The sequence below is a fragment of the Coturnix japonica genome, chromosome 2 (assembly GCF_001577835.2).
Source record: "Coturnix japonica isolate 7356 chromosome 2, Coturnix japonica 2.1, whole genome shotgun sequence".
In the NCBI taxonomy this organism is placed as follows: domain Eukaryota; kingdom Metazoa; phylum Chordata; class Aves; order Galliformes; family Phasianidae; genus Coturnix; species Coturnix japonica.
In genome coordinates this window covers 106,600,553-106,612,796 of record NC_029517.1, presented here as the reverse complement: position 1 = coordinate 106,612,796, position 12,244 = coordinate 106,600,553, and the positions used below count along the sequence as shown (strand labels likewise).

The window sequence follows — 12,244 nt, the reverse complement described above, 5'->3', positions numbered from 1 at the left end:
TTCCCTCCCTCTCCCTCCCTATGTCATACAACACACGAGGAGGGAACAATGTTCAAAGCACAAATTCGTAAATTTAACATGTTAAACAGTAACACAACCCTATTGTTTCTCTAAATCTGGATCATTAGTCACAATTTAACACCCAGTATCTGTCTACAACAAAGGCAAACAGAACGGTCTCGATACTAATTGTGGTTTGCCTTTTGTGGGCTTTTTCCCCCACCCGACTCCATATGCACTTCACTAATATGTGCGTTACAATTGCCACAATACTAACAACAATTAATAAGACAAAAACATCGTAACAAATACAAAAACATCGTAACATATAGAACATAGAGGCCTTTCGCATCGTCCGTCCCGGCCGTTTCCCTCGCGGGAGGACGGAACCGCGGGTCGGGACTCCGCACTCGCCCCGCAGGCAGCATATTCTGATTCTTTCTTTGAAAAGGGGTTTTTGTTCTTTACACATAAATTCAAGATCTGACAGACCCAACCTTTATCAGATCCATATTTTGGCCAAAATATTGATTTTCCCTGTAGTGGCTCTCTAGGCCACATCTGTGCACAATATTTTAAACATCTTTTCCCTATCCTTGTCCATGGTTTTGGGATCTTTTTTTTTCAATTCTGTAGTATCTTTCCCAAGGGGCTATCTTTGGGCACAGTGTTAGGGACCCTTTTACCCTGTTATACGGAGCTCCTATTACCCATCCCTCCGGAGTGCTACTGTGAACTACCCAGCTCACACTCCGATTCTCGGATTTTTGGGCCCAATCCCTCGGGAGCACCCGCTCCGTCTCTGGGATTAAATAGGGGTGTACTGCTGGCACTTCGTCAAGTGCGCAGGGTACCGTACACCAACAGCTCCCTCCCGAGACTCTCGCTTTCAGCACCGCAGCCGCTTCGTCCGTCTCCGGCCGTGCCCCTCGCGGGACAACGGAACCGCGGATTGGGACTCCGCACTCACTTCGCACTAGAAGTGCGTCTCAGCCACACACACTCAAGAGTCTCAACCCAAGATAAGAATTAAATTCCCTTACCTTGATCCGTGCACGAATTTTCCGGGTCTGCAAGGGTTAACACCTGTGCCTGCCTAGCCCCTTGGCTTTCACAGAGTCCGTCCTTTATGTAACAATCTCGGTTTCCCATCGGCTGTCCTGAGAAGTCACCTCACCACCCAGACAGGACCGCTAAAATCAGCGGAGTGCACTTATCCTGTCCAGTGCAGTGGGGGACACCCCAAGAAGCGATAATGAATCCCGGACGAGCCCCCAAATTGTTGGAAATATCCTCAATAATTTTTGGTCAGGACGGTATCTCTGAATAAATAAGCAGTTTGTTATTTCGCGATGTTGCAATGGCGGGCCGCCACTGATGGCAGAAAGCGCTGCCTATGGACATGAAGTACAGTTTATTACCTTGTTCTCCATTATATGTTTTCCCCCTCTGTTTCCCCTTGATTGGTATTCCAGGGTTACAATTTTACTCGAAGGATTTGCATACATTCCGCATTTGTTGAATTCCCTGCGTTACTGGATGATAGTCGTCGCCATCATCCCGCTGGTTTTGTTTCCAAGATGTCTCGTACTTATCGCATTGATATTGTTGATTTCCTTCAAAGTCTTCTTCATTTCTGTCCCAGAGACTGTCGTTTAAACAAAAGCCTGGGGTGGTGATTCCAGTCCTTGCCCATATCTCTCCAGGCCACAATCCTTTAGGTATGGCAATGACTTGTAGGTTTTACAGTGTATACCAACAAAAACGTTAAATCGCATATATTATTGCTAGGTTTATACGTTATATTGTACTTTAACTTATCCCTCTTTGTGAAGGATCTTTATCAACTGCAGTCCTATTTGCCAGCACCAAAAAGTATTTTTATTGGCAGATAGCTGACAGACGTGAGCTGCGGGTCTTTATAATATGATTTTATCCTAATAACTACAAATTTCTTCACTTATATATTCATATTTTGTTCTAAATGCAGAAACAACATTTGATTCCCACACTTTCAAAAGACGCATCTTGGACTTTTAGCTTATAACATAATTTTCCTGCATTCACAAAAAGAAATTTAACATACTACCTAAAATCTTTTAGCCATAACCTAAGATGATTTCTCCTCACTTCCAAAGCTACAGACTTTGAAGCTTTGTAAGATTTGTGCTTATCCCCAGGTTCCCCTCATCTACTTGCTATAATAAATAACACCTAAACAAAACCAACAGCTTACTCCGTATGATGTCATTCAGGTCACTTTGGTGCTGACTCTATTCTCTAATATCTTAAGGCATATTTACAGGTCAGATGACCTAAAAATCCTAGCTGTGCACCATCATTACCAAGCAAAGCAAACTTCATTTTATCTCATACCATCTATACAATCCAAAACATCTGCTTTATAACACTTAAATATTATTAGCCAAAACAAGTCAGTTGACAGTTAGCAGAGAAGACTACATGAAAATAAATCAACATACTTTAAAAGGAAACAGTAGCTCTCAGATTATATTTGTCCCTAAAACTAATTCTTTTGGAAGAATAGCAGAAGTTATAACGCAGTAAAAATCGAAACTATCTGCTGAGTGACCCCATCTGGCTGGTCTTCCTTCAGCACTGCCATATCTGCAGACTCTTCCTAGAGCAGTTTGCCTGTAAGTTTCTTGAAATTAAGATAAAAATAACTAATAGTAGTAGCTGCAAATTTGCAGATTCCAAGCCTGACAGTAAGCTGGAAACAGCAGCCTACAAAACAGCCTAATAACATAGACCTTTCTGAATTTCCTCATGTGGCATCAGAAGACAGACAGACATGAATAGTTAAGGCTAGGGTATCTCCCTGTTATATAATACTGGAAAACAATTACATGTATTGTACAGCCAAGTGTAATCTTCACGCTAGTCTCCTTCATATCCCAGGTAATTCAGGGAAGAGTAAAAAGTCTTCAGAAGACTACAACAATGAGAGAGGGTCTAAGTATGTTACTGTGAAGGTCTGGAACCTTCTCTATCATCTCCAAACCTCTCTCTCTCTCTCTCTCTCTCTCTTTTCTTAGGCTCAAAGACAGAGCTTTGAAAATAAACTTGAACTGACAGTATAGCAAAACTTTGAAAGTACTGCCTCTGTTACTCTGAATATGTTTGAGAGAATTCCTAGTCCCTTTCTGATAATAAAATGAAAACCCCAAAGGACTTCCAGTTTGTTTATTTTAACATTTACCACTTATTTCCTTTAGATGTTTGTGTTTTTGTGATTGAGCAACTCAATACTCTTTTACAGCAAGTAAACATATGAGAAATTCTTCACAATCCTCCTGAAGATGAACTGCTGGAGGAATGCTGTTCTCACCGGCTTTAAATCATTTCTGAGCAAGACCGTTTGTAAATAAAGAAAATCGTACAGGAAAAAGCAGTAATAGTCTTTTATCTCTAAATCCACTCACATTCCTAAACTTTTAAACAAATTAAGAGGTTTTGGTCTTTTTGTTTTACTATGATTCTTAGGACCTAAATACGGCAAAACAGTTACATTATTTGCCTAGGATCAGAACTGGTCCTCTTAGACACACCCTACTGACAGCCCCAGTCTTTTTACCCTCAAAATTACTTTTCTAATCAAGACAGGTATGGATGACAAGTTCAAAGTATTTTAGAAGAGCTTTATTCCTACAGTCTCTTAAGCATTCAACCTTGATTTTTTTTTAATTAATAAGATTTTTCATAGGAAGATAAGGCTTCCCTTTCTTCTAAGGCAATAACTGAACACAGTCTAAACAGCTTCCTTGAAAGCATGCATCTATTTCATCTTATCATGTCCCTCTTCTGAAAAAAAAAACTTTGGAAATAGCTTTCACATACCTGTAGTAAGAAGTTAGTTCCATTTTCTTTCAGGAAAAGTTCAACGTAAGACTTGACTTTACTTAACAAAAGATTGTAACTGAAGCTCTGGAGAAGGGGAACATACGAATCCTTCCTTTTGACTATGGCTGCCAGCTTCATCCTTAAAGGCTAAAAAAAGCACAGCTATATATGACAACCGCAAGACACACTTTTCACTTATCTCAGCACTGACACTAAATAGGACATAGACAAAGCTAAACCAGATGATTTTGTAGTTCTCTGAATATGCCTGGACAAATTCATGCTAGAGTTTGAAAGGGTTCTACAGTGGAATAGACTGAACACCTGGAGTTTACTCTGATTATAAACTTAATAAGAAGTACAACTTTCCAGAGGTGCACATTAATTCCTTTACGAATAACACTGAAAGCAGTACGGTCAATGGAGCAGAAAGTTAGCCCAGAAAGGCCCACTCATCATTGGGTTTCCTTTTCTTATTTGCTCCTTACGGAAACTGCTACTGAAAGGAGTCTACAGTAATCAGGAAGAGGGCTATTTAATATAGTAGCATTAAAGACAAAAACACCTGTGACTGATCACAACCTCACAGTCATCCACAAACCACCGTGCATCCTATACAGGCCACAGTCAATAATTGATGTATTTGTACAGGCTATTTATGAGCTTGAATACTATTACTACAGCCTACATTTTCAAAACAGCCGAGTCTTCTGAATGAAAGGTTTCTGAAGAGTAAGTTATACACATACTACTATTTATAAAGAGCATGTGTGCTGATATACCAAAGAAAGATAGTGGCAGCAGTTCTATCTTTCTTCTTTCTGTGTGCGGTGTTGGCCTTCTTTCACTTTTTCCTCTCTACACTGTTTTCCTCATTGTAGCATAATAAAAAGCATCACTTTCTGCCTCCACAAAATGCCAGAGTTTCTCCTGTTTCAGCAGTTTACGACACACACCTATTACAAGGTCGGGGGGGGGGGAGATGAGGGGTGGAAAGCAGGATATTGTAAGAAGCCATGCTTTTTACAGTACTGTCTCAAAGTTTGCTGAAATGGACAAGTTCAGGCAAGTCCTGGCCAAGGTTCCAGGACTCCCTTTGTCTGAAATACACAGGAACCAAGGTTCGAGAAATCCCTTTGTTTAGGAGATGGACAAGTCCGGGAGCTACAAAAGGGAGATAAGATGCAGATCAATGGCCCTTAAGTGGTCTTTTTGTGTTGGCCCATCTCAAGGAAGATTGACATCTCTGAGGAAATCACAAGACTCTGACCCGAGCGGTACCGAAATCTCTCGAAGGCTGGAAAGAAGGATAAAAAGGGCACGGACAAACCACGGTTTTGTGGGCATCTAGGTATCTGACCTCAGATTCCTCCACCGTTGTCCTACTGCTGCCTATTATCTCTTCTGGGATTGCTGCTCGAGATTCTGCTCCGAGGGACCTCGCTGCCCGAGACTCCACTTCCTGAGACCTCGCTACTCTGACCATCTTCTCTGCGTTTCATCGATCTGTGGCCTACTACTTCGCTGCTGCTCTCCCCTATGCTTATTTTGCCCCGGACCAACGTTAACAACGTGCTCTGGGTTGCTGCTGCATCCAGGAGGTGACTATTCCCCGCTTTAACGTAATTCTTGCTCTTTTCTACCTTTTTCTATCGCCTACTTTCCCTTCCCCATCACCCTAATTTTGGCATTCGTCGCTCTCCCTTCCCATCCCCTCAATTGTCTATTATTTCCAATAAACTGGTCGAATCAACATTTGAATGTTCTTCTTCTTAATCTCACACCGGGCATAACATTATCAAAAGAACCTTTGCCTCACTCCTAAATTGGAGCGAGACAGAGATTATCAAAAGTTCTTTCAGCTGACTAATAAAAAACAAATAAAGAAGGACCTGAAGCATCACACACACTCAAAAGTTAAGTCTCTTAAGCCTATATACAACCTACCTTTCCTTCTCCCCTCCCTATTTTTCAACCTCTGAGAAGCCTTTTCCATTACTGCAGCAGTCTATAGATTGCTGAAATCATCATTTTTAGTACACTTACTGTTTTCAGCAAATTCAGGTGTGTGCATTACTTATTATTTTGAACTGATATGCACATAAGATTAGCATCTTCATGAAGCAGTGAACATCAAAGCAAGCAGTACTCATACCCAAATGTTAGCAGTTCCAGATAGAGGCAAAACAACATCCCCTCTATGTTATAGATGTTAATAACCTTTTCTTTCTTCTGTTGTTTCAGCCTCTAGAATGAGAATTAATCAATGGAAAAGATAGCTAAAGCACTCTGCAACGACTCAGAAAAGGTCAGCAGCCCAATTAGAGCAGTGGACTCTTAATTTCTCTACCAGCACGTTTATGCAGTCTTTAACTTGAAAAAACCTGCAGTATCACTTTCCCAGAATCACTCATATTTCCGGTAGAGTGGGAAAGGAGATGTAGTTTGGATCACTGCTGCCCACAGAAGAGAATATCTGCATCCAGAAGGAGCTGCTTCTCTCTCACAATTCACTTTTCTTATTTCTATTACTCTATTACCCTATGTCCAAATATCCTTTTGTAATGACAGCTGCCACATCTGTGGAAGTGATTGCACAAAGAATGAAGCTACACAGATAGTATTTGCTACCTCTGAGAAACCGTTCCTCTCTCTTTTCCTCTAACACAAGCAAACAAAACAAGTGTAAATGAAGGAAGTTATTACCTTATGCGATTCTGAGTCTGTGAATAGCCTCTCAATAACTTCAGCAGCCTCCTTATAATATCCTTTTTCCATGTAGACTGCTACAACCTACAATGAAAAGTTACATTTTCAAGGTATGCTGAAGCATTTGATCATTTGATTCAAAGGAAAATAGAAGTCACACTTCTACAGTTTTGTAAATAAATAGCCCCAGATTTTGAAGTATCTCAAGATGACCAACAACTACCTAATGAGAGCTAATTCTGAATTAAGTGTCACATAAGTGTCATGTAAAGGATTAAATACAGAGATTTAAAAGGTTTTTGACTGATGCAAAATCTTCCTTATCTACTAAGTAGTTAGATCCTCCACTGAAGGACCTTCACAGGCCATTAGCTGACAACGTCCCCTAAGTGCAACTAAGATGCAACAATTGCATTTTCAGTAATCTGATCATTTGACATTTTTATTAAGTGCTACTTAAAAGAGGACACGTTCAATTCAGTAATTCAATGATGACCACTTGTAATAACACATGTATTATTTTAGATTATTATTCAAGAACAAAAACCCCACCAAATCCCAAAACAATTGGTAACTGTCCCTTGTTTAAGCACAGATATTTTGTAGACATCTCTATATAAAAAAAACCCTCAACACTTATTGAGATGTTGTATCAGATGAGGTTTAGACTGGACATTAGAAGGAACTTTTTCTCTCTAGAGCGGTCAGGCACTGGAATGGCTGACCAGGGAGGTGGTGGAGTCGCCATCCCACAGCACATCATGAAGACTTTTGATTAAGTCACACAGACCTGAATTTGAATCAAACGACGAATTTCTTCATGAAGTGTATTTAATTTACTTTCTTCCCTTTCAAGTAAAGTCCAAAAAGACAGTGCAGACTCCAAAGGCGAAATTCTTGTATCGTTTTCAAAATGGCATTCTTAGAGGGAAAAGAAATAGAAAAAAGTGTATTTGCTATTTATTCACAATGAAGTCACATATACAAAAAAATGTATATTAATTTCTCCTCAAATTATGTCTAGTTGCTCTCACCAGGTGTTTCTAAAGATCAGAAGGAATTCTCACACCATTTTTGAACAGGTTAAACCAAGGGAAATTCAAACAGTGTTAACAAGACCATCACTGGAAGGGTAGAAGCATCCTCTTATGTCATTGCACCAATAATAACATTTGCGCAAATGGCCAGAACACAGCATCAAAGTGACCTGACAAATCTAGCCTAGCAACACAACCACTCCTTCTGCACTCTATAGTTTCCCAGTCTGATCACTAGGCACCTGCACGAGTGAGTGCACCAATGTAACAGGCACCCCAGATGCTAGCAAGAGCACGTCAGCTTCTCTCCACAGCAGTGCCAGCTTAGCTCAAAGTATTCACTGAACTATAGCCTCATGTACACTTCTACTTTAAAAGGCACCATGGGAAAATTTCTCTTATTCCTTACAGTTAAGTATTTTTTAAACAGAATGGAAATAATTTAAGCATGCCTAAAAAGGCAAAAATATTTGTTAACAGCTACATAAGCAAGACTGAAAAAGCAGTATTTGAAAACAGCTACAACAAACTGTTAAATTTTAAGTAGTATGATGTGTATATATTGTGGTGCTCATGGATATGATTTAGCAGAGGGCTTTTAGAGTTAGGGTACTGGTTAGGCTGTGGTTGGACTTGATGATCTTCAAGGTCTTTTCCAACCTGGGTAATTCTATGATATATACATACAAAAGAAAGAAGCCACACTTCAGTGTTTTCCTAATTATTGTTTCAATCAATACAACACTTCACACTGAGTTTATATTAAGATGACACCAAAGCATGTAACTCTTCAAGAACTGGCATCTAAACCAAGCTACCCTTACTAATCTGTACTGAGCCTTATTTTAGTCAAAGAAAGAATGAGGAAGGCTACCATAAAATACATCAGCTATTCAGATACATTGTGCAACAACATCTGTTATACTAACTACAAGACTCATGCAGTCTTCCTCTACACACAGGTCTACTGCACTGCAATAGGTATAAACACATTGAAGTCATATTCCCTATTGATACACAGGATAACAACGTCAAAGTATTATCAGATAAATTTCTATTATTACATTTAAGATAACTCATAACACATGATATCCGATCTTAAAGTTGAACCAAATCAAGAAAAGTGTTATTACCTGATAATATAAGTTTTAATTGTATGAAAACAAGCCTCTGTGTTACTGCTAAGCTAGAATACACATTTGCTCTTCCCTCCTCATGCCTGCAAGATTGCTTTTAAAGTTCCTAAAAAGAACTTGCAGCAGAGAACTTTAGGTACCCCAAATACTTGAGCACAGACAAAGAATTGGCTTGGCCAAACCAGTAAGTTGTGACCACAGCCAAACAAAAGATAGTAGTGAACAATAAAACAAAAGATCTCCTGCTGGCTGAAAGTCTTGCAGCCTTCTGTAAAAACAAAGACAGGCACTCTTCTCATCTAAGTTCATACATGCACTGTTTGCCTTACTTTAATCTCTAGATTTACATGGGTAGAAAAGTGCTCTCTGCACTTCACAACTGCAGATATTGCTCACTAAGGGCTAGGTATTTTTTCCCCAGTATATTTCTTTCGTTGATACTATTGAGACAAGACAACCCACAACTTGAACAGCATATAACCACTCTACACAGTGAAATCAGCAAGCTGAGAGTAATAATACATGTCTGTCCAGCATATAGCTTGAGTATATGTGAAACACAAACAGCCCAACAGCAGACAATTCAGTCATTTTATGTATACAGCAGAAGCTGTGTGAAAACCTAATACACACCTCTATGCAAGGCTCAGGCAAATCTAATTCAATAGAAAGTGGGAGGGGAAGAAAACAGGACCAATAAACTAGAGGACTTACCAAGCTTTTTTCCTTCTGCAATTCGTATCAAAAGCTGACAGAGGTACACCATTTTTTTCTGATGTGTTGTTACATTGGAGAAGCCATTAGAAACAGCTGGAAAAGAAAAGTTAAGTCAGTCTTGCTCCAGCACTGCCACAGTGTGGCTACAGATGTACAACACACTACCTCAGAAACATAGCTTAAACCTCCACAGTAAATCAAGGTATCACGTGGTGATACCTTGATACTTTAGGTTGTTTTCTTTCCTAATGTTTATATTAGAAAAGGTTGAAATTTCCCTACTGTATATGTTGCAGGGGGATACTCTGACCTTCATCTTCTGGCATCTCATTACTCTGTCTCTACCAGCTGCTCTATTCCAGGTCTGTTAATGCTTCTTCCTTTAGGACATAATTTATAGAATGGCCTGGGTTGAAAAGGACCACAATGATCATCCAGTTTCAACCCCCCTGGTATGTGCAGGGTTGCCAACCACCAGACCAGGCTGCCAAGAGCCACATCCAGCCTGCCCTTGAATGCCTCCAGGGATGGGACATCTTGCAAGGATTATTATGTACTTTAGATAGGGAATTGTCATGACTTCATTTCCATCATGCTGATTCCTGGGAACATTACATCTTAATGTCCAATATATATATAGACATATATTATCCAATATACATATCAATTTGTCTTCACAGCATAAGACAGAAACAATCAAATTGAAAACTAAAGAACAGGTAAAACAACTTGTCCAATGCAGTTGAAGACTGAGCACCCTAGCTTGCACATATTTCTCAGTGTCAGCCCAGCAAGAGCCAAGATCATGCAGCATGGGACCTCCCCCCCCCACACACACACATACACACAGGATTTTCATTGCTACAACCAGAAGACAATGCTATTGTTTTACTAGGAAGTGCTCAGCCTACTTACACATTACTGGATGATCATCACTCGGAGAAGTACGCACTTAGAAACTAATTAAAAAGCCTGAATGAATACCCAATCTAACATCAAGAATTATAGCGTCATTTGGGTTTTAAAAAACACATTTGCAATCCTGTTTGTGAAGACAGGTATACAAGAGCTGTAGCTAAAATAGGAAATAAGAAAAAGGACGCTGCTTAGAATAGCAAGAAAGAGCCACTATTTATAGCTACACATTTATGCATCTCCCATAGCAAACAAAGGAGTTCGGTGTCCGAATAAGCCTGGATTATGAGCTCATTATTGGAGATGGGTGCCATCCTTGTATCCTAAAGATGGAGCCAGAGTCTGGAAGCTTTTTTCAGCAGGAAGAAGGCTGCAGCTAAACGATGCAATAGAAAAACAAGTCCACGGGACAAGTAGCTTGTGAGCTTTCCCTGCTCCACCACATGCTTCTAGGTTGGCACTTCAGTTCAGGGACGAGATTTTACATAAAACATTCTATGCTTTTGTTTCACAAAGCCTTCATTACACAGCTCTAAGTTCCTTCACAGCTAAGGGAAAAGCAGCTTTGTTAACACAGATAACCCAGACCCGGCTCCTCACCCTGCGCCACGTCCCTCCACCGCTTGAACTCGGCACCGCACTCCTCCATGAAATGCCGGCACAGGCAGACGCAGCTGAATTCCAGCACCCAGTCCGCAGCCACATCCTCCACCAAAGCTGAAGACACAAACGGCACCAAACCACCCTCCCGCTCCCTCCCCTCTTCCGACATTTTCAATCTGGGCGCCACTGCTCCCCCCCACTCCCACCAACGGTCCCACCGTTCTACCCCCGCCCCTTCCGGCGCCTCGGCCAGTCAGCTATGGCTGCCGTCATTTCCGTCGCTGAGAGTGACTGTGTGAGCTCTCACAGAGAACCGTGAGGAGGGAGATTGTGGTTCCTCTTTATGTCTGACCAGAACAGTCGATCTTGTGTTATTAAAACAGCTCCTACCTGCCCCTGAGTGAGGGGCACACGTATTAAAATACAGCCATGAAACATGTGTTTAGTTATGATAGCGCTTATGTAGTTTTAAATGCTGTTTCTTTGGAACGAAGGTGAGAGAGATGGACTTTGTTACTCTTGATACACATTTTATCAGTAAAAATACTGCTCTGCATTACGTAACTCATTACATTAGTTCAGTGGTAGTGGTTATTCAATATGGAGTGATGGAAAAATCGAAGTAACAGAGCCTTGAATTTCAGTTATTGATTGTTATTTCAGATATTAAGAATGTTATTGAAGTTATCCACTATGTATATATGGAAATAAAGAGAGCAGAATTCTGATGTAATGCTGTCAAAAATAACAGACTTTCGAAAATCACCTCTTTCAGACAATAACAGACAGTAACTTTCCATTCTATTTATGATTATGCCAAGATTTTGTTTTATAGATTTCTTCTGTTTCATTTGCAAATAGGTCAATTCTGTGGATAGAGTGAAAGGGGAATGAGAAGTAAATGAAAGGCTGGATTTCTTATGCTGTGTTATTAGCATCTTAACTCATTTGATTTCTCAAGCTCACACTGTAGATCTCCTCACTGTGTGTTTCAAATACTAGACATCTTAACAGCTTGTTAAGCTAATATATATGTGCAAGAATAGAACATGCATTATTCTTAGCTAATATGATACAATTTAAATACAAGTATATGAATGTATTCAATATAATGAATTCAGAGGAGTCTCGTCCTCTTTGCTGAGGCAAATTCATGTGCAGAAAATAAATTTGTAGCTATTTATTTTGCCCTGTCTGGAAAGGTATGCTATGTAGTCAAATAAGAGTTGAAGGCAAGATAGTTGACTACACTGTTACCAATGA

At 40.1% G+C, this 12,244-nt stretch overlaps 1 protein-coding gene across 3 annotated transcripts in view; it reads right to left on the bottom strand.

Moving 5' to 3' along the window:
* The window catches only part of TERF1 (telomeric repeat binding factor 1), a 22,028-nt gene extending 10,823 nt beyond the window's left edge, over nt 1–11,205 (bottom strand). The window contains exons 1-5 of one of the 3 annotated variants that reach the window (XR_004306252.1): nt 10,979–11,205; nt 9,461–9,556; nt 7,364–7,494; nt 6,571–6,657; nt 3,862–4,011 (exon numbers count right to left, since the gene is read on the bottom strand). Coding sequence is in view for 2 of the 3 variants with exons in the window: in XM_015855774.2 (XP_015711260.1) it covers nt 3,862–4,011; nt 6,571–6,657; nt 7,364–7,494; nt 9,461–9,556; nt 10,979–11,150 (636 nt within the window). In the remaining variant the exon portion in view is untranslated. The remainder of the gene's footprint in view (nt 1–3,861; nt 4,012–6,570; nt 6,658–7,363; nt 7,495–9,460; nt 9,557–10,978) is intronic. The other 2 variants (XM_015855774.2, XM_015855773.2) reach the window with 2 other exon arrangements.
* Between the last annotated feature and the right edge of the window lie 1,039 nt (nt 11,206–12,244).